Source organism: Manis javanica, chromosome 2 (genome assembly GCF_040802235.1).
Source record: "Manis javanica isolate MJ-LG chromosome 2, MJ_LKY, whole genome shotgun sequence".
Classification (NCBI taxonomy): Eukaryota; Metazoa; Chordata; class Mammalia; order Pholidota; family Manidae; genus Manis; species Manis javanica.
In genome coordinates, this window is record NC_133157.1 from 85,566,382 (window position 1) to 85,594,242 (window position 27,861).

At 50.4% G+C, this 27,861-nt stretch overlaps 1 protein-coding gene across 5 annotated transcripts in view; it reads left to right on the top strand.

The window, feature by feature from the left end:
* ERCC6L2 (ERCC excision repair 6 like 2) overlaps positions 1–27,861 on the top strand; it is a 216,916-nt gene that overhangs the window by 177,841 nt on the left and 11,214 nt on the right. Inside the window, exon 19 of one of the 5 annotated variants that reach the window (XM_073228785.1) lies at positions 12,923–16,154. The exons of 1 other annotated variant lie outside the window; for it this stretch is intronic. In XM_073228785.1, the coding sequence (XP_073084886.1) occupies positions 12,923–13,031 (109 nt within the window). In that variant the 3' untranslated portion in view covers positions 13,032–16,154. 3 more of the 5 variants (XM_073228787.1, XM_073228788.1, XM_073228786.1) reach the window with 3 other exon arrangements.

Genomic DNA, 27,861 nt, shown 5'->3' on the forward strand with positions numbered 1-27,861 from the left:
CTTATCTGGAAATTGTTTAATCCCTCCTTCAAATTTAAATGATAATCTTGCCAGATAAAGTAGTCTTGGTTCCAGGCCCTTCTGCTTCGTGGCATTAAATACATCATGCCACTCCCTTATGGCCTGTAAGGTTTCTGCTGAGAAGTCTGATGTTAGCCTGATGGGCTTTCCTTTGTATGTGATCTTATTTCTGTCTCTGGCTGCTTTTAACAGTCTGTCCTTATCCTTGATCTTTTCCATTTTAATTACTATGTGTCTTGGTGTTGTCTTCCTTGGGTCCCTTGTGTTGGGAGATCTGTGGATCTCCATGGCCTGAGAGACTATCTCCTTCCCCAGATTAGGGAAGTTTTCAGCAACTACCTCATCAAAGACACTTTCTATCCCTTTCTCTCTTTCTTCTTCTGCTGGTATCCCTATAATGCGAATATTGTTCCGTTTGGATTGGTCACACAGTTCTCTCAATATTCTTTCATTCTTAGAGATCCTTTTTTTTCTCTGTGCCTCAGCTTCTTTGTATTCCTCTTCTCTAGTTTCTATTTCATTTATCATCTCCACCACCATATCCAACCTGCTTTTAATACCCTCCATTGTGCTCTACAACGATTGGATCTCTGACCTGAATTCATTACTGAGTCCTTGGATATCTTTCCCTACCTCCATTAGCATGTTGATGATTTTTATTTTGAACTCCCATTCAGGAAGAGTCACAAGGTCTATGTCATTTAAATCTTTCTCCAGAGTTATATTAATTTTACTCTGGACCAGGTTTCTTTGGCGTTTCATATTTGTATATGGCGCCCTCTAGTGTCCAGAAGCTCTACGTTGGAGCTGCTCAGCCCCTGAAGCAATGTCAGGGGTCGCAGGGGTACGGTACTGGTGCCTGGGGGGAGGAAAGAGCTGTTCCCCACTTCCCAGCTACTGTGCCTTCTCCACTGCCTGAACCAGTGGGCCAAGCACACAGGTATAAGCTTTGTCCCAGAGCAACCGGATGTGGATCCCTGCTTTCTACAAGCGGCCAGAATCCCAGTCTCCCCAGGAACTCCGCCTGTCCCAGCTTTCCAACCCCGTAATCACAAGAGTATGATGAAAGCACCATGAAGTGTAGGTTTGTGCTCCCAGCGCAGATCTCCGGAGCTAGGTATTCAGCAGTCCCAGGCCGTCCAGTCCCTCTCTGCTCCATTTCTCTTCCTCCTGCTGGTGAGCTGGGGTCGGGGAGGGGCTTGGGTCCCGCAGAGCCACAGCTCCGGTACATTACCCTGTTCGCTGAGGTCTGCTCTTTTCTCCAGGTGTGTGCAGTCTGACACCGTCCTCTTTCCTGTTGCTTTCTCAGGATTAGTTGCACCAACTATATTTTCTAATTGTATACAGTTTTAGGAGGAAGCCTCTGTCTCTCCTCTCATGCCGCCATCTTTAATCCTCTCTTTAGATCTGTTTTTATAGGGGAAAAACCCCAAGCTAAGCTTGATGGCAGCTGTCTTTTGTTCTGCACACGTTATGCTCGTCACAAACACGAGGCCATATCCCTTGGCTTATGGGCTTTTTCCTAAAGTAGGAATGGCATTCTTGGCCTTTCTCTGACCCCAGAAATCCCGACTAAAATCTATTCAGGGGTCTTGGGCTGCTTGGCATATCACTCTGGCCATGCATTGTTCATAAATTGAATTCTCTGACAGCGTGGGGCAGTGGGGTAGCATTTGTCCCCCGCAACCCTGAATGTCTCTCCTCTCACACCACCATCTTTAATCCTCTCATGTGCTTCCTTTCTTTTAACTGTGTTTTTAATGTGTTCTGTGTTGACACCTAAAAAGTATGCTAACTAATGCCTTGAAAAAAATCAGCACAGTTTCAGAATTTGTGGCTGAGAATCTCAGCAGGGAGCTTATGTCGTGTCCACGGCACTTGCTCTATTACTCAAATGGGTCTCTTGCAGAATGAGGTGACATCCACCTTAGATAGGGACTGGAAGCTTCTCCCAGTCTCCTCTAGGTGCAGAACAAGAAATACAGAAGTGTATGAAATATATGAGATATGTAATACAAAGCAGTCCAGATGGGGAGTTTGCAGGGGCACTGGAACCCATGGCTGCAGCAGGCTTGCCTGCTCACAGCACGGGATGCCAGTCAGATGGAGGAGCAACAGAGGGCATAGCCAAGCAAGGGTGGCTTTCTTGGGATGAATTTTTCTACTTTTCTGGTGAGGGGTGAACCATCATTGTTTTCTACAGAAACAGTCTAAATCTCAGGTGTCCTTAGTAACTTTACATCTGTTTTCTCAAACACTAGTTGCTTTCCAGAAGTAAGCTAAAGCAACCACCTACAAGGGCCACTAACTCTTGCTCCAGTCTCAGGGATTCAGCTCCTGTGCCTGGCACCATCTAGTCCCATCATAGGCAGAAGCAGAGCCACGTACAACATGCAAAACCCAAAGCTTTCCTTTCCCTGGTCAGAGTCTGGGCCTTTGTATTTTTACTCCCATCCTTTGTGGAGGTGCTGGTGACCAGGAAGAGGAGAACCTATAAGCAGAGTGGATGAAGGGAAGTCAGGGACATAGATTTTTTTTAAATCATCCTGATCAGTCCTAGCATATTCAGGAAAGAACTTGTTTTGCTTTCCTAGATGAGACAGCTGGTCCATGCCACCATGCAGCAAGTCACTACCTCCCTCCTGAATGTCCTGCTCCCTTACTTGAAAGCCGGGCTCCTGGCTGCCCTTGTTCCTCAGTCTCCTTTTGGCCTCCTTGGTGGGCTCCCACAACTCAGCTTGTTCTGTGCCTCCTAGGGTTAGTCTCACACAATCCCCATTCATTTTCATGCTTCTAGCTAATCTTCTGGGGGGCGGGGGGGACGGTTTGCAAACCTTCAGTGCCACCTCTGGCCTCTCCTCTGAGCTTCAGGCTCACACCCAATGGCTTTGGTGTGGCCATGCTGCCTTGGGGGATCTCTGGGCACCTCACACTCATGTCCTAAATGGAATTCTCCCCTTCTGGTCTCCACTCATCCTCCTCCTGGATTTAACTCTTAACTCTTAATATCAGTCATTGACCTTTCTAGCCAAATCTGAGCACCATCTTCTTCTTTTTTTTAAATTATTTTTATTTTTTACTGAACTATAACTCCTGCACAATGATACATTAGTTTCATTTGTACAACATAGTGATTTGACAATTATATACATTATGAGATGCTCACCACGATAAATGCAAAGAGACCATCTGTCATCACTGCAAGTTATTACAGTGTTTTTTACCGTTGTACTTTTCATCCCCATGACTTACTTATTTTATGATTGGAAGTTTGTAACTCTTTATCCCCTCACTGGTTTTCCCCATCCCCCACCTTCCTCCCCTGTGGCAACTATCAGTTTGTTCTTTGTGTTTATGAGTCTATTTTTGTTCTGTTTGTTCTCTAATTTTTTTTAGATTCCACATATAAGTGAAATCATGGTATTTGTCTTTCTCGGTCTGAATATATCTTCTAGGTCCATCCATGTTGTCACAAATGGCAGGATTTCATTCTTTTTTATGGCTGAGTAATCTTCCATAGTGTGTATGCACCACATCTTTATCCAGTCATCTATCAATGGACACTTAGGTTGCTTCCATATTTTGACTATTGTAAGTAATGGTGCAGTAGACATAAATACTTCAAGTTAGTGATTTTGTTTTCTTCAGGTAAATACCCAGAAGTAGAATTACTAAGTGGAATGGTATTTCTATTTTTAGTTTTTTAAGGAACCTCCATACTGCTTTCCACAGTGGCTGCACCAGTTGACATTCCCACTGACAGTGCATGCAGTTCCTTCTCTCCACATCCTCACCAACACTTGTTAGTTCTTGTCTTTTGGATAGTGGGCACTCTGACTGGTGTGAAGTGATAACTCATTGTGGTTTTGATGTGCATTTCCCTGATGATTAGTGATGTGGAGCATCTTTTCATGTGCCTGTTGGCACCTATATGTCTTCTTTGGAAAAAAATATCTATTCAGGTCCTCTGCCCATTTTTTAACTGGATTGTTTGTTGGTGTTGAGTTGTATGACCTCTTTTTATACTTTGGATATTAGCCCTTATCATATATATCACTTGCAAATTTATTCTCCCATTCAGGAGGGTTGCCTTTCCGTTTTCTTGATGGCTTCCTTTGCTGTGAGCACCATCTTTTCCATTGAATGCTTCCATTTCTTTTCTCACTGTGTTTACACAGTAACCAGGTCTTCCAGTTTCTACCTCTGAAATATTTCTTGACTCCACCTTGTCCCTTCCAATTCTGTACCATTGTCCTAATGCCTCAACCATTGCAGTAGCTCCAAGTCTTTCACTTCCCAAGTCTCCTAGAGGAATATGTTGTATTTGGTAGAACTCCTGATGCCAATGACACAAGCTAGCTCAAGGAAAAAGGAAAATGATTGGTGTAAGGCTGGTTTCAGGGGTGACTTGGTGGAGGAGCTCAGTGGACATCCCCCAGGCCCCGGGTCTCTGTCATGCCACTGAGATGCCCTCTTCCAGCTTTGCTCTCCAGCTGCACGCAGTGGTACAAGGGCAGCAGTAACTCCAGCTCACGGCTCTCAACTCTGGGTCCTATAGGAACGATCCAGACAAGGCACACCTTACCTCCCCCTTCCCCATCTGGGAAGAGGAGCCCCCCTGGGTCTCTTGCACTGAAATTGGTAGAGGGGTAGGAGCAAGGCCCTGGCCAGGAGTAGCATCAATGGACACTGAGCAGCCATATGCATCAGAAGCCACCATCCATCTGGCCCTGTTACTCCTCTGCCCAGACTTCTACAATTCCCCAAGTCAAAATTTGCCAATCAGAATCTTCTCAAGATGATTTGACTTCTGTCTATACACAACTTTCCTCATTATTGACCTTTCTTGTCTTGTTGGCACTGACATTTCATCAGTAATCTTGACAGAGTTGACTTTTAAAACTGACCACTTGGATTTATCTCTTAATTTGCATGGGAACTGTGAGCAAGGCTGTGAGACGGTGCTGAGAGAACTGGGGAGAGAGGACGAATTCTGATAGTCCAGCCAGGGGGGCAAACACACCCCTTATTTTAACAGAGAACTGAACTGAGCTGGACGGGTATTGGAGCGCTGAAAAGCGGAAAGGGACGCAGGTACATTAACTGAAGGAATCAGCTATCATTCCCAAGGAACAAAGGGAAGGCAGCAGGATTTCAAAAACCCAGGTCCCGGAAGCTTGTAGGAGGGCGCCCCAGGGCTGGACTCACGTCTCTGAGGTGGGCCCCCAGCTGGTGCTGACCTCCCCGAGAGAGGTGTGAGGCTGGCCCCAGGAGTCAGGGAGCAGACCAAAAAGCTGCTCTTGGGGCCCCGGGGGATGTGGGCGAAGCTGAGGGACCAGAAGGGAGTAGGTGCTCTGGGGCGCCCCCTGCTGGCAGCGCCAGGTGGGGCAGGGGCTGCATCCCACAGTGCCCACAGCAGAGCCAGGAGGCTGGGCTGGGGCCTCCGCAGCAGGCCCAGGGCAAGGGGGAGAGAGGGACGAGCAGGACTCACAGGGTGAAGGCAGGAGGCTGTGGGACCTGCTGACGTTGTCCCTCGCTTGACTTTCCTGCTTCACACCCCAGACTTAGTACAGCCTCTGCTGGGGGTCACACCACACATCCTCCTACACCCCCACACCACAGAAACCACACACACATACCCCACATAAACACACACTCCCCCTCATACCACACTTCTGCTCATGAGGTTCCCTGGCCGAGGTACAGCACCCTGCAAGCAGTTGGGGGCCAAGGAACCCTCTGCCTGTGATTGCTGAACAAGTGCCGCCAGGGCAGAGGGTGCGGGAGGAGGGGAGCTGAGACGGAAGGGGGGACCCAAGCAAGGGCGAGGCTTCAGGCTGCATCTGGTAGACAGGTTCAGCCTGATCCCACTGGGCCCTGGAGGGCAAGTTGTGCCTGGAGTCAGTCTAACCTGAAGCCGAGGAGCCTGGATTTCATGCTCCAACACCTGGGAGGCAGAGGCAGGCCCGCCTGGGAGTTCCCAGATGCCACACGCCCACACCCTCCTCCTGCCTTCCCGGCTCTTAACCAATGGCGGGCCCTGCAGTCCCGTTCCACGGCAGGGTGGGTGGCCAGGGCTGTTCAGGGCTGGCACTTCTAGAGGGGGCCTGCCTGCCTGCCCTCCCTCCCCACTTCCTTCCTTCCTTCCATCACCACCTTTCCTGGTAGTGGGGCCCTGAGTGAAATTGTGTATATATGGAGGCCTGACAGCCTGCCCTCCTCCCCCTGCCGGTGGCTCCGTCCTCCCAGGAGGGGCCTCACTTGCCCTGGCATGGACATCCCAGCTCTGTCCATGTAACTCCACACCCCCTCCAGTACCTGCCCCTTGGCCACACCTCAGGCCCAGGATCTCTAGGCCAGGGGCACATCCAGAAAAGATACCTCCCTAAGCCTCAGAAACAGTGGAGCATTTTTCATTTCTTTCTCTCTCCTTGCGTAAAAGCTGAAAATCTACTTCCCTTGTCTGTTTCCCTAGCATCTTAGCATGCATACTGAACAGATCTAACCTCGGCATAATCAGTATTTTTCTCCCTCCTAAAGAAGCCAAGAACCATCCTTAGAACGTTTGAACTCCAAGCTTCTCCCCCAACTTATGTGCTCTTTTTGTTACATTTTATCTCTTTTAAAAAACCCACAGGACATTATTGTTGTTTCATACAAATAATTCTGTTTACATTTATGTCCATATTTTCACTTTGTTCATCCATTCTTACTGCTGCTCAAACTGTCCATCAGGGACCTTTTTCCTACTATCTGAAGAGCATCCCAGAATTTCCTTTAATTAATGTTTGTCAGAGAAAGCATTCGAAGTTGATCCTTTTCTGCAAGGTGCTGGTTCAGGAACTCTTTCATATCCTCAAAGGCTTTCAGACAGCTTTTGTGTTACCTGGTAAACATGATTAAGAAAGTGGGGGACCGAAGGCTGACACAGGAGGAGGCACCCCCCCCTGTCACCCAGTTCTCCTCTGGGTGTTCCTGGGTGCGAAGACATTGAAAAGAACAAAGAAGTCTTGAAAAAAGATGAAACTGCCAGAGAAAATGAAGCGCCATTATTACTTTGATTTTCTTTCGTACGGTGCGCACCTGTTTCTGAGGACTGCAGGGTGCGTACAGGAAGTCTCTGTCCTCGAATGGCCAGAGCACTGGGGCCATCTGAGCCTTCTCAAAGGAGCTGTTCATACGCTCTGGCTCCGTTTTATCGATTCCTACTCTGTCTGCATGCACCTAAGGCCCACGTCTCACTGAAATCGCCATGGCTGCCGTCTAAGTATGGGTCCTTCTGGATGCAGGCTCTCAGGTGAAGTTAGAGGCACCAGAGCTTCATTCGGGGTTAACCCCCATGAGAGGGGAAGTGGAAGGGAGGGGAGGGCAGAGGGAGCCTTCCTGGCCTGGGAAGGAGAGAGGCCCAGGCCATCTGGGGCAGCCTGTATGGAGCTGCTAAGCAGGTTACCCACGTCTGCCAGGAATCTGAGCCCTTAGCCACCACTCTGCTCCTCACTTGCTGAGAGTGGCCTGGAGGAAGTGGCCTTGCTCAAAGGCAGAGTGGACCCCGAAGGCACCCCGCCCCCCTCACCACCCCCCACACCCCAGCTCAGGGCTATCAGTAACTGCACTCCTGGGGCACGTTCTGTCTATCAAGAAGATCTGAGCCCTGTGCTCCATGCTGCCTTGGCCACCCGGCAGCAGATCCAGTGGTGTCTTCCAGCCCTGGTCCCGACTTCTCTGAAGCATCAAAACCCATTGCCCCGCCCCTTCCTCTGAGAAACCATCCTCCCTGGGCTTCTTCTGTATCTCAGTTTTTTTCTGGTTTTTCTCAAACATCAATGGCTGTTCCTTCTGAGACTCCTTTGCACATTCACCTTCATCTCTGTGGAACTTTGTATGTTGGCATTGTCCAAGCCTATTCCTTAGCCTGTACTCTGCATTCTCTCACTCACAGCCATGACTTTAGTTAGAATGGCAATCTAGCACCAAGTCTTAAATTGGGAGCTTTATAGAGTTAGTGGGCAGCTTGATTCAGTTTTGCACACCAGCCTGTATTGGAGTCTTCCTCTGCCCCTTGGCACCTCAGCATTGTCAGAGAACATTGCATCAGTGATGAGCTCTGTAAGCTGGGCTGACTCCTAGCTGCAGAGAAGAAAGAGTCTGTAAGCTCACATGAAAGTATATTATTCTTTTTCCTAAAAGTATGTTATTTTTCTAACACTTGCCAGATTATTTGCTGACCACCTGTTTTCATGGTTCCTGATTTTCTAGAAAAAACATCCCAAATCCCTATCTTTACATTAAAAACAGTCCAGAGTGTATTTTCTGCTACTCCCCTTCATTCGTGCTCTGTTCTGGATCAGCATTTCCCAAAGCTGTGTTCCTTGGAACATTAGTGCCCCTTAAGATAGAAGTCAGCACTCCATGAAAAGTCAAGTTTGGGACATACTGCCCTCTCAGAAGGTTAAAATATGCTCTCATGTTAAAGGTCCCGAGAAGTCTAAGCGTTTTGAACCAGCTTTCCCAGCTGAGTTAGCCACAGGGCCTCTTTCTTCCGTGCCACACTATAAAATTCCTGTGGGCCGCTGGTGTTCCACACAACACAGATAGGATGCCTTGCTGCAGGCCAGCTAATGAGGTCAGCCAGCAAGTCTCTGCCACCAGGAACCCCGGTAGGGGGAGCTCTCGTTCACGTCCTTTCCAAAGTCAGGCTGTTGCCCTTTTCCATTTTGTGAGCTACTCAGAATGGTTCCAGTGAACCCACCCTTCGAATCAGGTTAGCCCAAGTAAGTTCTGTTCCTTGCAACTAGAAGACTGACTCCACACCAGTGGGCAAAATGTCCGTGGCGGGTCATAGTCCTGAACCGGACATTTCCCAGGGCTCCTTACCGTTTGAACGAATAAGTAAACTGTGGTGTATCTGCACACTGGGATCCTGGACCACAGTGAGAATCTGCTATATGGATGGATTGCATGAATAGAATTAGAAAAAAACGGCTAGACACAATATGAATGCATTTATATGAAGGTATAAAACAGCAAATTAACGCTGTTAGACATCAGGACGGTGGTTCCCATGGACACGGAAGGGATGCAGGAGCACAGTGGCCTCCTGGTCATGCCGTTTCTTGATCTGGGCGCTGGTTTCCTGGATCTGTTCAGTTTCTGTACCTGATGATAGATTAATGCTCTGTATGTATGTTATACTCCAATAAGAAGTTTGGGAGGTTGTCGTTAGAAAAGATCACTCTCCACTGAGGGTTCCTTTGGCAAAATCACCCACAGGGAGTGTGTTGACTTCAGAACAAACAGAAATGGAATGAAGCCCCAACGTGCCTTGGCTCAGTCCAGACACAGTTGGTTCTCACGTTTGTCCAAGCACCCCCAGCTCTTACCCCCTATGGGTGTCAGAGTTCTGTATTCATCCTGTCTTCAGTTTTCTATGCCTATATTTTATGGGACCTTGATATCCAGGGGCCTGGGGGACCCAGGGAGGCACCGCCCCTCCTGGAGTTAGCAAATTCCTATAGAGAGCCAATGGCTTGCCTGGGCACCCTTCATACGCAAACCAGCCCACCCAGAGCCCACCCGCAAAGCCTCTCTCTGGCCTGTGTGTCCCAGAAGGCAGAGTCCCTCTGCCTAGTCAACGGTACTGGCCAGTAGGGACCACCCACTCCTATGGCCCCAAGCTAAAGAAAGCGTTCACTCCAGCCCGCCTGCAGCCTGCCCAGCGGCTCACCCTGCCCTGCGCATGCCCATGGAAACTGCAGCAGAGGCTCCTGCTGGTGCCTCCACCTGCCCCCAGCAAACCCTGGGGCTTCCCTGTGGCCCTGTGTCAGGGGCTGCCAGCCTCCTGTTTCTGGGGACTCGAGACCACAGTCTGCCTTCATGACAGTCATTTCTGTGTATCTTACCAACTGAATAAAAATAAATCCCAGGTGTATGTTAAAGCACATCCATTCCTTCCCCAGTTTTTTAAAGCACCCTCATATTTCAGGCAGTTTTAGATGGCAAGGGTAGAGCAGGGACCATGCCGACAAGGTCCCTGCTCTCATGGAGTGTGTGTCGGGTAGAGATGAGCAAGAAATGAGTGTTTCCAGACAGTGAAGTGGTGAGAGCGAGACAGGCCGGGACAGCCTGGTTCATGCTGTTCTGCTGTCTGTTTGAGGGAGGGGCTTAGGAAGATGGTCAGGGAGGGTCACCCTGAAGCCGAGGTACGGCCTGCTGCTGTGCACAGAGGGCCCCAGGGTCTGTGCGGGGGCCTGGAGCATCCAAGTACCTGCAGTGATGTATCTCCAGCAGAGGCCCATCCAGAACCAGTTCTCTCCCTTTCTCAACAAGCAAAGGAGGGTTAGAACCCAAGAGGAAAGAATTCCCCAGCGTCAGCAGAGTGCACAGCCTGCTCCAATCAGGTTGCCTTCCAAAGGCTGTAACGCTGAGGTGCCAAAGCACCAGGACCCAGGGTTGGGTGGCCACGTGCTAGAGCCCTCAGGGCAGCAACCAGCTTGCATCTGTGTTTACGGAACTGTTTGCAAATAAAAAGTAAGCGAGCAGATCCCCAGGCCTCTGTGTTGCCCATCCCTGGGGACCCACTGCCCAGGTTAGTTTAGCAACAACACAAGCCTTCCTTGGTCACGGCAGCCCATGTCTGGGAGCCCATCATCCGGGCCACCCCAGGAGGGGCACAAGACTGGATTCAAATAAGAATAGAAAAACTAAATCACAGGCCCCCAACGTGTCAGGGGAGTGCCACAGGTAACCGAGGAGGCCCGAGTCCATCTGGAGGCCTGCAGCTGAGCCACATCTATACTTGGGGGCAGGCAGGGGGTGGCAGCCTCCTGTTCACCTTCCCCAAAGCTCCCAGCCTGGGCCTGGGTGTCCTGCGCTGGGAACCTTCCAAGCCCCGGGCCAGCACTACACGTACCTCCTCAAGGAAGGACCAGGGACCCCAGATCCAGGAAGTCCCATGTCTCCCACTGGAACCTTTAGGGGACAGCAGGTGCATTTCTCCAGGGCCAGCAGGGCTGCTTTGCTACAGTGGAAGCTGCACTTAGCACCCTGCTCAGGCTCCTTTCTACAGGCTTCTCTCTCCTCACAGGGTCTGCACAGGTGACAGCTCCTTCAGAGGACATTTCCTGCGAACCCCGGCCGGGATGTGACTTATTTATCTTTGCCTCGGATCCCTAGAGTTCGCCTCGCACCATGTATCTCCCTGGTGGATTTGTTTGGATATTTACACAAATGCAGCCCTTCAGCTTTGATAGCGATCCTGGGGTTGGGGGCCTTTTTATCTGTCAGCAATGTCATGCTCCAGCGCTATGGAGGCTCCAGGGCCCCCTCATTCCTTGCAGCAGTTTAAAACCAGCAGAGATCTCACCAAGGGCCTGGGGCTGGCAGAGTAGGAGAGAGCTTCTGTGTGGCCAAGACCCATCACTGGCCACCTCTACAGTGCCATTGTCCTCCACAAACTCCACCAGGCACTTGACAGCCTGTGAAAGGGCCATTCCCTTGTATGTTGGTCAAATCTCAAATTCTCAAGGCTGCCAGCTGGCTTAAGAATGTCAACAAAGAATCTCTCTACTTATCAAACATTTTATATTTCCCAGTTTAAGCAGGAAACCTGCAGAGGAAAAGGTCCAGCCTCCTGTTTAATCTAAGAACCAGGCCTCAAGGGTCACACATTTAGTAACCTGTATACATAGGCACCTCTTTGGATAAATCAAAGCTCGCTTGGAAAACATCTAAATCCTATAAAAGTAATTTATTTGCTATCCACCAAATTATCATATTCATTTTGTTTGTGTAAACCCATCAGTCACCAGTCATTAATATGAACCACAAGGAACTATTTCAAGGAGAATTTGGTCCCAGACGCAGTTTCCAGTTTGAATGTAATTTATTATACTTAGGAGGATTGCAGGAAACTATAAATAATCCCTAATTCCTACACTGGGTCTGGGTCTATGTGTAACAAAGGTTTTTTGCTATTGGAAACAACACACCAGGAAGCTGGGAAGGAAGGCTGGCCTCAGAACGACACTGGCCCTTCTTGTAGACAGCACAGAATAAAAGCTGCCCCTTCCTGCTGGAATTATCATTTGGGCAGATTACAAAAATGTACCTGAGGGCTTGGGCATGCAGTTCAAATCCAGCCACCCAGAGCAGGATCTCGGCCAGCAAGGCAGGAAGCATGCCTTTCCCTTCAGTATGGGACAGGGAGGCCAAGGCCTGGGCAGGACGGGCTGGGGAAGCAGCTGCCGAAGGGCAGGTTGTCCACATAGCCAAGTGGGAAGCATATTTTCAGACCCCTTCATACTGGTTTCACTGCCTCGGTCCTGTTGTTGATACCACCCAGCTGCCTGGTGCCTGCAGGCTTGGAAAGACCCTTGGGTGCTCTAGCTGAAGTATCTGGAAGAGATGGTGGGAGACACAAAAACATATGGCAGGTGGCCAGAGAACCTTCCAGGCTTGTTTGGAGAGAGCCAAGTAGCCCACTTGCCTCAAGCTTCCCTCCCATGGTCCTTCAAAGCGCCTGACTCTTATTTCATAACATCTTTAATTTCCATCACTGCCAAGAAGGCTCATTTTCCCATGGTTCACATACAGTGTGGGAACAGTGTGCCTAGACCTTCAGAGGAGGCTTCCTGAAAAACGTGGCCTTTGACAGACAAGCAAGAGTTAGGGGGATGGGACTCGGGCAAAGGCATTACCATCTGAAGGACAGCCTGTGACAGAGGCCCTGGGATGCTCAGAGGGGCAGGGCCATCCACAGGATGAGGCTGGGCAGGGGCTGGGAGCCCAGGGGGCCCTGTGTGCCCAGCCAAAGAGTTTCTGGTCTTTCTTGAAGCAAATGAAAAACCACTGAACAACTTTGCCCAGGACACCAGACATGACATCAGACTTGCTCTTTCGAAAGCTCTGTGGCCAAGGTTGAGAGGCGGCCCGGACAGGAGGAGAATGACCACGGCAGGCGCATGGGAGCAGGCACACCTGACCTGGGACTCTGCCTTTGGAAGCATCTGTAGTGTGCAGTCAAGGACCCGGTTCATTTCCAGCCCTTCTTGTACAGGTATTTTTATAAAACAAATTACCAGAAAAATGATACTTTAAAAAGACATACAAAATGTAAGCCCTAATTTTTTGAGATAAAAAAGAAATGTATAAAATTTACAAATCTGAGATGGTAAATTTTCAAGTATATGGTTCAGTAGCGCTAAGTAGTCATATGGCTGTGCATCCATCTCCCATCCTGTAAAATGGAAACCACCCATCAAACAACGGCTCCATACTCTGCACCCACCATGCTCCTTCCTGCCCCCACAAGCTTGACTCAAGAACTGCGTGTAAGCGGCACGATACAGGATTTGTCCTTATGTGTCTGGCTTGTTTCACTTCGCATAATGTCCTCAGATGTCATCCATCCTCTGACATGTCAGAGGTTCCTCTTTAGGGCTAAATAATATTCCACATTTGTTTATCCTTTCATCCTACAAGGAACACTTGGGCTGCTTCCACCTTTTGGCTATTGTGAATAATGCTGCTATGAATATGGTGTACAAATAACCTCTTCAAGTCCCCAGGTTCAATTCTTTGAAGGATATCCCTGGAACTAGAATCGCTAGATCATATGGTAATTTTATTTCTAGTTTTTTGAGGAGCCAAATATGGTTTTCCACAAGCTGAACCATCCAGCTTCCCACCGACAATGTGGGAGGCTCCCTTAGTCTGGTGTCTCCACATCCTAGTCAGCACTTGTTTTTTTGGTAGTAGCCATCCTAACGGGTGTGAGGTGAAGCCCACCTGCTTTATTATTAGGTTCAGTATGTATAAAATTATCTACTGGGCCCCATAACAGCTTAAATCACTTCATCAAAGTGTCACTAAATAACGCTTTAGAATACTCGCTCTCAACGTCTGCACATACCTCGTGGCAGACCAAACAAACACTTCCCACACCGGCCTATCTGGGAACCAGGCCTCAAGGAGCCCTGCCTGGGCCAGGCTGCCCAGGTGGAGAGGCTGACGGTCAGAGCCACCCTTCCCGAGCTGCCCTCTGGGAGGCTGGAAAGGAGAGCGAGCGATTGCTGTCCTGAGAGGTAAGGAAGGAGGTGAACTGTTTTTTTTAAGGTTTAAATAAGCCCACAGATTCTTTGGCACTCTTCGCTTCCAAAGGTGGGGGTTTAATTCCCCTAACTGTGTGACAGTCCCAGAAGACCATGTGGCTCCCTCTTGGTCACTTGTTGTGGGGGAATCCAGCTGCCACGCCATCAGGATGCTCAAGCAGCTGAGGCTCCCTGGCAGCAGCTGGGTGTGGGCCATCCTGGGAGCAGACACTCTGCCCCAGTCAGGCCTTCAGATGACGCCGCCTTAGCCAGCACTGTCGTGGCCCTTCATGAGAGGCCCTGAGCCACAGCCCCCAGGTCAGCCCATAGAAACTGTGAGGTAGTAAGTGTTAGTTGTTTTAAGCTGTGGTAATTTGTTATGAGCAACAGGAAACAAATATCTTGCCCTAATGTGAGAGCTGAGAAGGTGAACAGTGGGCCCCACCCCGAGTCAAGGTTTGTCAGGTAGGCCCTGTCAGAGGTCAGGAGGGCAGGCAGCGGGGAGGGTGAGTGACACATGAAGAGACCGAAGTGGGGCCATGAGGCCAATGAGAAGGAAATGGAGAAGTTGTAGCCGGGAGGTCTCCCTGAGACCAGAGAGCTCGGAGGGAGTGGGGGGTGAGGCCAGGGGGGCAGGGCAGAGAGTGCATCCTGTTTGAGGGCCGGTATGGGAGTACTGGGTCAAGGGGAGGCGCAGTCCCTGCAGCCGAGGCTTGTGGACAGCAACGCAGCCAGGACAGAGGTGGGGCTTGGGCTGCAAGGAAGACCTGCTGTCAGATGCCAGGGGCCCCAGCCCGTGTGTGGTGCTGGCTCCAGCCAGCATACACCAGGGCAGATGGGGTGTCTCCGGGTGACTCGAGGTTTCGGGGAGGCTCTTCCCAAGGATGGAGGCAGAACAGCCTGTGCGTAGCCTTAGAGAGCAGGCCAAAGGTTGCCCCCATGTGGGCTGTGAGGAGGGCAGCCAGGAGGCTCGGTGCCCACTCCTACGCTCTCACTGAGCCACAGACGAGGGCCTAATCTAGAGGAGAGGCACACGGCGAAGGGAGGGGAGCCCAGAGAGGGAACCAGGCTGTGGGTGGCCCTCTCTGTGCGGGGCCCTTGGACTCCTTCCCGGCCTGCGGCTGCTGCTCACATCTCTGGGACAGAACCTGGCGCCCTACCCCCAGCCAGTGGCCTCTTTCTCCTCAGTGACTCCTGGGTGTGACCTCTGCCACTCTCTTCTTCCTTCCCAAGTCTTCACACCCCCTGGAGTCACTACATCCCCAGGCAGAACCTGGAGTCCCCTGGGGTCGCTCTCCTCTGGGGCTGGCTTATCGGCTTGATCTCTTCACATCCGTGCCTCTCTCCCAGGAAGCCCTGCAGTTCCTCCTGTGAGTAAGGTCAGCAAGGCCAGGCCCACAACCCCATGCAAGTCTGCCTTCTACAGCCAAGTTTGGCCCCCACTCGCACTCTGTGCATTTAGCCCAGAGTCCTAACATCTGTGCCTGTATCGTTAAATTTAGGTCCCCAAGGCCGGGTTTATCTGACAGGCCAAATGCGTGAGGGTACAAGGGCGACTGTGCAGGGCCGCCTTGCCCCTCCCTGCACTGGAGATGCATGCCTGGCCTCCGGCCGCACCATCTCAAAAGCGATGCAGGTGACAGCGTTTGTGGAACCCTGCACACTTGACAAAGCTAGAGACACCTCTCACCAAAAACATGAGGGAAGGACAGGCTCCTGCCGGCCTTGGATGTCTGCTCGGATCCCCCTGCTTTTGCAGTTGTTTAATGTTGCAGCCACTCAACTTGAAGCTGTGTAATAAATGAGTTCCAGCTTGAGTCTTGGCAGATTTGTTTTGCTTGAGGGAAGTTGTTTACGCGAACGGGTGCCCCCTCTGCATAGTTCGATTTACATTACACTGAGTCTTGTCCATCATCTGGATGCTGCTGTAAACAAGATAATCTTTGTCTACCAGGAATGAGCCCAATGCCAATAACTTTAAATAAACACAAGCACCAGTTTTGTATTTACATTGTCTGAGGTAACTGCTGGCAGGAGTATTTTAATGGCGCCACCAGCCCCTCCCTGGCTAAGGTAGTGTCGGCTTTCAGCTCTGACCTCGTTTGTGAAGGACTCACTCGGGAAAGATTTCATGCTTAGCAGATGAATGCTACACCAGGCCGGCACTCTATTGTGTGTGGTTTTGGCCTTTTTAAATACCTTCTAGTTGGTGGTGGCTCTTTTTGGCCTGGATGGAGCAGGACAGGGGTCAGGGAAAGACCTCAGATACATAAAGTGGAGTCATGAACTTGAGGTCCGGATCCTGCCAGTCCAAGGCTCTCCTGTAAGTGGGCTCTGAGGATTGAGTTATTAACAGGGCTGTGACTGCTCTGTGGAAGGCATCCGTGCACTGAGTTGTATTCCATGCAGAAAAGAAATGAAATTTTGCAGACTTCTGAATGTCTGCTGCAATTCCAAACCAAGCAACTCTTCAAACACTGATAGACTGTCCCTGGCAAAGAGGAAGGAGAAAGGCAGTTTTCTGCACTGATTTCCTCTACCAAGAAAGCAAGGCCTGTATAGCGGTGATTCACACTCCCGCCCTCTTTAGGAGCACACTGGAAATGCCTCTTGTGGTCACACTGTGTGGATAATATTCCCAGCTTCAAATGCGGGAACGTAAGAATTCAGTTTCTAAGGGCTCCGCAGACTTCTTGTGGAACACCGTTCTGCTGAGGGATGGTGTCACAGGCGGGAGAGAGAGTGAGCACTCCACGTGCAAACACGTAATACGAGTGAGATCTTTGTGGTCCTGTGTTGGAGCTCTAGTCTGAAAATTTCTCAGGTCTGCTTTATAAACCCTCAAATTAAGATGAATGAAACCAAAGAGTCCATAAACAGCCCACTTCGTAACTTTGTACTTTATGGTTTTTGGTTTTATTCCATGCAAAAGAAATGAGACTGGGACTCCACTTGGACTATAGGCACCATGAGCAGGGGAGCATGGGGGCATGACGACGGTGGGCCCGATGGCACAGGGACGAAGCTCGAAGCTCGGTTTTGCCTCTGTCTGAGAGACCTCAGGAAAACTATTGAACCCACTGTGACTCAGTTTCCTCTTTTGTATGATAAGAGTGACAATAGTACCTTAGCTCATACGGCTGTTGAGAGGATTAACATAACATCCCTCTGTCTCTGGGTAGACTCACAGAATAGCAGTATGAGTGGGGCTCAGTGCAGAGCATAGAATCACTGCAGCTAGTGTCAGTGAGTTGGGCTTAATTAAGCAGAATGGCTTATAGAATTGGGGGGGTGCTGAAGAAAACCACCTCCAGCTGAGCCTTCAGGGATGATTCCCAAAGTCACCCTGCAGAACCAAGCCACCAAGGGGCTGCTGCCTCTCTGTGATCAGGAACCAGCTATCACAGATGCAGGCTCCCGAAGTCACACCTGCTCACCACCATCCCTCCGGGGGCCCCCTCCTGTCCACAGATTTGCCCAGAACCCACAGACACTGACCTGCCTCACTCCCATCTCCCAAGCCTGTCACAGATGTTTTCCCATGGCTAACTGGAACTTTTGTGCGAAAGCTCAGGAGTTTGGTGAAGTCACTCGGTGTGCCAGCCCCAGAAGATCAGGAGGCTGAATGGAAGGAAGGAGGGCCGTGCCCCAGCCACTATGCATAAAATAAACACCTAGGCACAGGGAGAAGTCGAGCAGGCCTCATGTGTCCCCTTCTCTCCCTGCCTTCATCATCCTTGGGCTCCTCCACATCTGTGACCACGGATGAATCCCAGTGTGGTTCTGAAAGCTGTGTTCCTCTGGACCAGTGCTGCAGAGAGAACCAGAAGATTCCAGGAATTTCTAGGGAAAAGATAAAATGGAAAATATGGGTGGAATCAAAGCAGATATTGCTGGACATCTAAAAATATTGAAGGGTAAATACATATATATATTTTAATGATTAGGAAACCCTAAAAGGTCTTCAGTTGTTCAGCTGAAGTCAGTTGTCCACACTGGTAAGATTCTGTGAGCTAACAGTACAGCATGAAAGTTGCTTTATTCTTGCTAGAATAAAGTTAGAAATGAAATAATGGAAGGAAATACAACAACTATTAGCAGTGTTTATTTCTGGGTAGTAGGAATAAGAGTGTTATTTTCTCCTTTATATGTTCTTTATATATCCATTAATAGCTAGCTATTAATTTTACTATCTATATAAAAAAGCCAATCAACCAAAACCAAAACTTTCTTTTCTCTCTCTTTTCTTTCTTTCTCTCTTCCTAATCTCTTAAATTAATTGTTAATATGTTAAAAGTCCCTCCCAGTAGGTAAATCCTTACCTGTGGAACTAGTAGACCATTTCCACAGTGTTCCAAACACACAGCATTTGAACTAAATTCATCTGCTTGTCAGTGGCTGCATTTTATTCCATCTCTTGAGTGAATTTGTCTATCAATGTCTCAAAATTGAAATGCAGGCTTAGAAGCTATTTTACAGTTGCTTCTGGTTTAACTTGTTTCTCTAAAAACAACACCAAAAGCAAAACCCATGGAGCAGATTGAATTAAAGGTTTTACAATAGTTTTTACCCCTCAAAAGGGTGATGAGTACTCCCCATAAGGTAAAGTAAAAACTGGCATTTGTTTATTTAAAATATGGTGTATGTGTGGACTGCACAAAGTTTTTCTCAAGTAGGATCTCACGTAGCCTCACAAAGCCCTGGAGGAAAGTGTGCTCTTTCTTTTACTGGGGAAACAGGCTCAGAGAGGTTGAGTGACGTATCAAAGACCACACAGGCCTCTATTTCCATCCATGGGACTCCATCAGTCTCAGATGAGAGCATGTATATACACGTCCCCTTTGCCCACCTGTCAGCTAAGGATGGTGGCACATGTCACATCAGCTTGCCTCCCATAGCTATTCACTGGTCACTCACAGCATGGGCCACCTCATCCTAGCGTGGGTACTGATCAGGGAATCGATCTGAACGGGATGATAAGCACCTGTCATCTCCATGATTCTCAGAGGGCTACAGCCCCTCAGGACCCCTCAGTCCCTCTGACGCACCCTGAGGCTGTCAGCCTCTGGCTGCCCTGCAGGTGGCGCTCTGGGGAGAGTGTGCCCATTGGAATATTTGGCCCAAAGCCTTGTTTCCCACAGGTTGCAACGTCAAATTTCAGTTTGCCAACTTCTCATTTTTTTTCTCAAAAGGTCATTTCATACTATTTAACACTCCCCCACCACACCCCCCATGTGGAAAGGTTTATTTTCAGAATAAACCTTTCAGAATAAACCATTCAGAATTATAATTTTAAAACAAAACAGTTTCATGGGAAAACCATTACACTGTCATTTTTCTAAGTTTGCTGCAAACCAGTGTGTAAGTGTGATAGCCACCTCCTAACTCCTGGAACCTTGCATGGCAAAGGGAATTCAGGTAGCAGACAGAATTAAGGTCGCTCACACACAGGGCTTAAAATGGGGAGATAATCTTGGGCTATCCAGGTGAGTCCCATGTAATCACAAGTCCAACGTCATCACACATGGAAGAAGGAGGCCAGAGAGGAAGTTGGGGTGATGTGATGCGAGAGGGACTCGCTCCACGGTTGCAGCTGCAAAGACAGAGGAAGGGCCTTGAGCCAGGGAACGAGGTCAGCCTCTAGAAGCTGGGGAGGCAAGGGAATGGATTCTCTCCCTTGTAGCCTCCAGAAAGAAATGCAGCCCTGTCGGCAGCTTGACTTGATTCCCGTGAGAATCTGAACCTACAGAATTGTAAGCGTGTTTCTGTTGTTTCCAGCCACCTAGTTTGTGGGTATTTGTTACAGCAGCCATAGAAAACGAGCATGAGCAGTGAAACTCGTGATGGCGTGCAGAGGTCTGGGGCCCCCTAAGAAGCCATCCTAAGAGCCAGTCGGATTTCCCTTCTGCAAAAGGAGATTTTATACAACTAAGCAGGAGGTGTATCCGAAGTGCTCTACCAAGCACCTATCCTGCAAAGCCATTTGGGAGCTGGTGAAGCCCAGGCCCCACCTATACCTCCTTTCTGAGCTCACAGCCTGAAAGGAGGGGCACACTGCCCTGAGAGTGAGTTGTGCAGTGCTCAGATGGAGAAAACCTGGCAAAGCATGACCCACCGGAAGGGTCGGGGAGACTAGGTCAGAAGGTGCTGGGCTTGGAGGTGCCAGCACAGGCCCAGGGGTAAGGACTGAAGTTGCTCATAGCTGTCACCAGAAACATGGCAGGTGCTTGGTAAGTGACAGCTATCATTATTAGTAATAGCATGACTACCATGTTGTCCTTGTTACTGTTTTTTAACCAAGGCAACTGATCAGGTCCATTTTTAAAGGAGGTCACTTTGCGGCTAAGACAGAGTAATTTGAAGGCCAGAAGAGTGGGATCACAAAGGAAACAATAAGGAGGCAGCTGGACACACGGCCCCCAAATCTCGGCATGCACATAGAGCACAGAAATCTCATGTATGTGTACCTCCTGAACTCCCAAGTCTCCAGTCTCCAAAAGGGGCTCAGAGAAGTCCAGGCTAAGAGAAGGAGTCTTAAAGAAGTCCGGTCACTACTCAAATTTGAAGAGCCAGCACACGCTGAAGGCGGGAGCTGATCCCAGGTTTGCACATAGACAGGAAGGTGCGGTAATTTCTTTCAACTAGAGACTGAAAACAGCTTCGTAGAGAAACCAGCACACCTTGTCAGTTCCCCTTGGGGCCTGAATTGGTGTTAAAATCCCAGATCCTCCAGTGTGCCATTAGTCAGGGTAAAGTGACTGCAGTAACAGTCCCCAGGTATCAGTGATCTAGCACAAGGGAAGTTCTCTGTTGATTACATCTCAGTCCAGTGTAGGAGAGGGAAGGGGTAACTTTATTCCACACAGCTCCTCAGAGACCCAGACTTCTTCCCTCCTCTGACTTGCTTTCCTCTTGGTTCCTGGAGTATCTCCATCCATCCAACAGATGGGGGGAAAAGGTTCCATCTGACTGCTGGGGGTACTGGGGATGGGTCCCAGGGGTGTGCACAGGAGGAAGAGGGGAGCACAGCTATCAGGTGTCCTTGAGCACTATAGTCTGTGTCACACCTGTTTATGATGTTCAAAAAAGCTACTCCTTTTTCTGTTACTATGTTCCAGAATATTTACCAAATACCAGGGAACTGGCAGCTTTTCTGGGCCTGTAACATAATAGACATTGATAAATATTTGTTGACTTAGAGAAAAGGGGGGTCTCACTGTATCCTTAGATCAGTGAGATCTATCCTACAAGATCCAAGTCATGCTGTTTAACTGCTTGGAGAAGCTGTGTCTTTCTGCCTCTCCTAGGAGGCCTGTGGAGAAGGTTTATCTAGGTGCGGATGCTTTGGCCCAGGATTCTGTTCACCTGGTACGTTGAGGTGGTGGCAGGAGGAGGCGGAAAACTGCAGAAGCAGAGACACCAGGGAGGTGGAGGCTTGGACATGGGTTTTGCAAGGGAGTGAGGACATGAATCCCAAGGAGAGGGCCAAGGAATTAAACAGCAGCACTTGGGTGAGAATAAGAGTGAGTTTATCATGGAGGTGAGCCCGTCAGCAGAGGTGGCAGCTGGCTCCATTGACCAGGAAGGGAATGGAGGCAGGACACCTTCCTGGATGCTTGGGCACCGCTCCTCCAGGAACCTCAGAGCTGGCCCACTCCATGTCTGTGGTTCCTGCTCTGGCTTGGGGAAGCCAGGGCCAACATCCTCCCCAGCACAGTCATAGACTGCAAGGAAGGTTCAGGAAAACCCCAAGGAAGCTCAGGAGTGAGAACTCATTCTCCTGACTGCCTGCACTGCTTGAGGTTAAGAACATGGGTGCCCCATTGAGGCATTCTGGAATGGTATGGGTTCCTCACCAAACCAGCACCCCTGGCTCCCAGTCTTGTATGTCTTCTTGGCAAAGCCTTCTCATTTCGAGCAACATGAGTATAAGAAAGCCACACGAGTCTTCTTCCCGGGTTGCCGTGCTCGAAGCACCCTGGTGATAGGCAAGTGGGGACGGCCTTGGAGGGTGACAGCAAAGGACAGGCACTCCACAGCATGGGAGTGTGAGTGACGGAAAACAAGAACCATGAAAAATCATTGCAAACCTTACCATGTGAGATGTGACAGCAATGCGTGCCCGGGGCAGGACTTTGGGGCACACATCCCCATGGTGAAGAGTTGCCCTCTAGCATCCCACCAGGACAGGAGCTCTGGGGCCCGGGAGCCAGGCCCCTTCAGCCCGTCCCACCCCATACACACCCTGAATCACTGTACCTGGGACGCCCTATAAATACTTCTTGAATAAACTTCCTCCTTTGCTCTAGGTACACTGGAGCCTATGCTTGAAAATTCAAAAGGGAGAAACAAAAACCTAAGCTCTTCCGAACTTCAAACAGGGCCCCTGGTCAGGGTCAGTTCACTCTGTCTGCGGTCTGCAGTCTGCAGTCAAGGAGCAGATAAATGATTTTGCCCCAACAGCTCCTACACGAAGTGTCCCTGACCCCTCCCATCTCTGTGCAGCCCGCTCGCGCGTCCAAAGATGACTTACGCAGTTAGGACACCACCTGCAGTGGGGCGCCTGGTCCCTGTGACCACTCCGGGGAGAGGGGCCCACAGGCGTCCTGGACTCACTGTGTCCGGGCATGTTGCCACAGAACTGGCCTGTTCTTGGGAAAACCGTATGTGTTTCTTGCCTCCCCACACAAAGGTGGTTTCAACAATTCCACCCGGCTGCACATTCTTCTCCAACAGCTGTGTTTATGTGGCCCTGCGTTTGGGTGAGCTCTCTTTGGGTGGGGCGCACGCTCTGCAGGAACCCATTTTGTCAGCTTGTTGCTAACAAAAGGCCACCTAAGCCCTGGAAGCTGCGGTGGGCCTTTGGCTGTGGGCACCCGTAATGGGTTCTCCTGTCAGGTCTGGCATGTGTGTGTGTGTGTGTGTGTGTGTGTGTGTGTGTGTGTGTGTGTGTGTGTGTGTGTGAGGGAGGGAGGCGAGCCGGCGGGCGGGCAGGCAGGCAGCGCTGAGCTCAGAGATGTCTCTGTGTGTGGTCTGAGGCTATTCCTCATTTCATGAAACCCATGCTTCATTCCTGGCTCTGGTCAACCTGCACGTCACCAAGCAAGTCTCTTATCCGCTTTCCAGCACCGCAGAGGCTGGAAGGGCCCCGCGGGTAGGCCGTTGCTATCGGCAACAGCAGGCGAGCCAGAGTCTCGGCAGGTTTTAATATCTCAACATAATAACCCTCAGCTAGTTGTGAGCAGCTGTCCCGCAGGGGCAGGGGGCCCCAGGGAGAGGCTGGGCCTGCTTCTTCTCCAAGGGGCCACCCTGGGCAGCCCTGTTCCCTGCCCTCTCGCGGCTGGGCTGCCCCACAGAGCTGGAAATGAGGGCCAGTCTGACCTCCAGGCCTGGGGCCCTGGAGGTACCTTGGGAGGCAGCCTGCTGTGGAGCCCACTCACAGCCAGGTCCCGAGCAGATGTGGTCTGGGCCCCAGGTAAGGGAGTGCTTCCCATCCTTGGAAAATATCAAGAGATCTGGGCAGCCTCCCTGTATAAAAGGAAGCCTCTGATGGCAGACTGAGGTGCTAAGCTGGGAGCAGTGGGTGTCCTGGGCTGGGAGCAGGTACCGCAGACACTCTGCCTGTACACAGGGCTGGACCCGCCCAGGCTGCTGAGGCGTCCAGTTGCCCTCTCTGTGGCTGGTCCACCCGCAGCAAGACGGCACCAGACCCCCGCCCTCCAGGCCTCAGACCACCGGCTGGAAGTGGCTTTCTGGTTTTTGGAGCAAGTCGGCACTGTGAAGTCAGTCATTCTCAGCGGCCAGAGTAAAGTCAGCGCCCTGCCCCCAACCCCGCAAAGGCAGCTTCCAGGGGCCTCCCAGGCCCCCCAGCCAGACATGGCCAGCCAGGCTCCTGGGCCAGACTCAGCCTGTACCACCCAGGGGCTCTGAATGGGCTCCCTGTCTGCCAGAGCAAACAAGATCCCCGCGGGTGGGGCCGGAGGTTACGGGGGACGCGGGGGAGGACAGGGGACTTTTTCTCTCTGGATGTTCCATTAGGGAACGCCTGCCAAGGGACTTGCCAAGGGGCCCAGTCCGTTCCAACATTATGGATTCACCGATAAATAGCCCCATTCAAGGAAGACAAGGCCCAAAGGGCTTTTAAATGCAACTACTTCCCCGTGCTCCAGCCAGAGCCACCTCCCATCCACCCCCCACTGCCACCCAGGTTTCCTCCCCTCATCAGGCTCACACGGTTTGCCCAGTTTTTAAGTGCTCTGTGTTCTGGCACATAGTTGCCTACCTTTGCTTCCATCATCCTATCTATAAAATGCAGTACTTCTAGGTGACTTGCAGGCTGTCCTGGGGTTTAGAAGAGGGCCGGCTTAGAGAGAGCCTGGACTTAGTGCCTCCCGGGGAATGTGCAGGGAGGTTCCAGGCCATGCCAGCTGCCCAGGGGCTGGATGGTAGCAGGAGACCTGAGCATGTGCTATTTGCTCTCAGTCCACCTCACAGAGCCCATTTCTCACAGGACTGGTGGGGTGGGCCATCAGGACGGGGCACAGGGGTCTGACACCTTCCTGCTGCATTCACCTCCTTCCTCCTTCCCCAGCCCTGGAGAAGCTGCTATCTGTCCTCACACTGCCCCTCAGGGACCTCTAAGGCCCCACCCCTCCAAGCCCCACATGGCCCTGAACCCCAGGGCAGCCTCTGGCATCCCAGGCTTCAACACAGTCAGAGCAGGGGCTTAGAGTGCAGCCTGGGGAGCCCCACACTGGTAGCATTGGCAGGAGCTGGGGGAAGGCAGGAAGGACCCGCTTCACTACCAGCCCCTCTCCTCAAGCCAGTTGTCCTGTATGTCAGGGGAGCATCCTGTGACCACCTTCCCAGGAGGGCACAACAAGGTAGGCTGCTTGATTCTGTGGCTCCAGGGGGGTGATTTGAGACCCTGACAACCACTTAGATAACTGTGCCTCCCCTTTGGAAACCTACAAGATACAGCAAAAAAGTGTGTTCTGGAAAGAGCAGGTGCTTAATAAATACTTGTTGACCTCAGGCAGTTTATGCTGAAAGGAGAGCTGGAAAAAATTACCAGAGTTGCTGGAAGGAGTTCCAGCCTGTGAGTTACCTGATCAGCAGCCCCAGCTCTGCCCCTAGGATGAGATAGTCCTGGCACAGGCGGGCACCTTAGCCCTGGAGTTTCCATCCCCCAAGCTGCTAATAGCTGGCCCTATGATGGGGAAATGTGCAAAGTGCCCAGCTCAGAATCGGAGCCCCACAGTGCTGTCAGAAGGCTTCTGCCCCAGAAACTGCCCTGTGAGAAACTGCAGACCCTTGACACACCCATCCATAGGTGACTGACTGAACACATGAACTATAAACGCAGGGTGGACTGCAGCCCAGCGCATGGAAGCCTGAACTGGCGAGGTCACACGCTAGTTTAATGATGTCTCGCCTGAGGGAGTGAAATCAGCAAGGGCCACTGCTGGGAGTATAAAGAGATTCCCTTTTGTGAATACAAAGCACATAACCTTTCCTAGTTTAGGAGTTTACATTTTTCTGCACATGCCCAGATGTTAATGGCCTCTTTTAGGGAGGGGCACCAGGAATTTCACAGTACATTTCTCTGGACTTTACTTTTTTTAAGTCTATGTACATGTGTCTTTCATTTAAATGATAAGAGCAGCTGGACCCAGTCCTGTGGTCTCAGGATCCGCTCTGGGTCAGGATGCCTGGCTTCCACTCCTGGGCAATGCCTAGCTGGAGGCCAAACCACAGCGAACGGCTCTCCTCACTTGGTCTGCTCTCTCACCCACAGCATGTGGGGCAGGTTATACTGGGAGAAAAGACTCGGCATGTAATGACTCGCCCAGTAAGCCTCTACCTGGCATATGTACAGAGGCCAACCGACATGTGCCTGTTTTATGGGGTTGACTTTGGGACAATGGGAAAATCCATGCCACCAATCCAAGGTAGGTAGGAACCCAGGGGTAGAAGTGAATTGAAGGGGAAAGGGCTTGCTGGGTGGGAAAGGAGACATCATTTTGCGTGTCAGGTGCTGTGGGTAAAAAGGAACGTGGGTCAGTACAAGACGAGAAAAGAACTCAGAGGCCTCGGCAGAAGGATGGCTCTGAAAGTTTGTAGTTTGTGGAGGAGAAGGCATGGGACATGACAATTGACAGGAAAGGACTCTTGAAATCTAAAGTGTGTCAGACCCTAGGAAGACAGAAGGACCCCAAACCTGCGCAAAACCAGGAAGTGGAGCTTCACAAGCCAAAATCTTACATTTTGAGAGATACAGGCGAAAATGCTCCTCTCCAGCTTTATGCACGCTGCAGTTTTCTCTGATGCTCTGCTGGCCTCTAGAGGGATGTGTTATAATAAATACCACCAGACACTCAGACCTCTGCTCTGCTCCTTAGCCAAGCTGTGTATCCAGCTGATTTTTAAGGAATTCAGAGGTGGCCATAGGAAAGAGGATGACAGGGGGCAGAGAGGAGCTTGATTCAATTCAGCCTGTTATTGAATCACAGACTTACCAAAGAGACAAATGAGGAGCAAAAGTTGGGGTGCCCCAGGGCTCAGGAGCAGAGGAAGGGGAGCCAACCACATCTTATGGGCAGGGAGGGAAGTGTATCACTGAAGGGGCTACAGAGTCAACTCTCAAATACTAGCCAGCGTTTATGTGTGACCAGTTGCCCTTTGAGCATATCACAGTGAGTGCATTTTATTCTCTTTTTAGCCCTGCAAAGAAGTGTGGGATTATTACCTCAATTTCAGTTTTAGAAATAGGAAACTAACACATGAATTGGTTTAGTGACTTCATTACATAGTAGCTAAATTAGTAAGTATATTAAATATATTTTTTTGCCTAACAAATTACCACAAACTTAATAACTTAAAACATAGCATGTTTATTATCTCAGGAGCCAGGCAGAGCTCAGCTGAACGATCTGTGCAGGGTCTTATGAGATTGCAGTTGAGGTGCTAGCCAGGGCCAGGGTTTCCTCCAGGGACTGCTGGTGGAGACTCCCAAGCCCATGGGGGTGCTGGTGGGTGGCCATGCCTGAGTACTGTTGGGGTTAGAGCCTCAGCTCTCTGCCGACCACCGGCCAAGGACCAGCGCAGCCCCTTGGTTCATGGACCTCTTAAACAATCACCCACGGCGTGGGCTGTGCGCCACCAAGGCCTGCCGGGGAGGGGCTGTTAGCAAGGAAGGCAGAATCACATGGGATGCGATCGTGGAGACAGCATCTCATCACCTTTGTTTCCACTAGTTAGAAGCAGCCCCACGTTGCCACCCACACACCTTTGAGCCGGGCTGCCGTGTGGGTGGCATGAAGACAGAGATGTTTCCAAATTTCTGTGGGAATGTTTGATTTGATTAATTAAAATTCATGGCTAAAGTGAGGCAAGCTATTGCTTTGTGTAATCCTAGAACTTCTATAGGGTCCCACTGCAGACCCAAAGTCTAGAACTTTATTTATAATAAGACTTGTTATTATGACAATTACACAGAGATTGTCTTATCTTACAGATCACCTTAACTGCATTAGTCACTTAGGGAATGTAGTGTCTCCTTCAGGGAAGCCGTCAATTTCATTGAAGCATAAAGGAACCATCAGACAGAAGGAATTGGTAAATAGAATTCTGTTTGCCTGGCACAGGGTAAACTGGTTTTCCTGGTCCTCTGTTTTATAGGCCCCTGTTCCCGTAGGACAGGTTAGATGATGTGGAAGGAACGCCCATCACAGAGCCCCACGCTGGCTGTGCT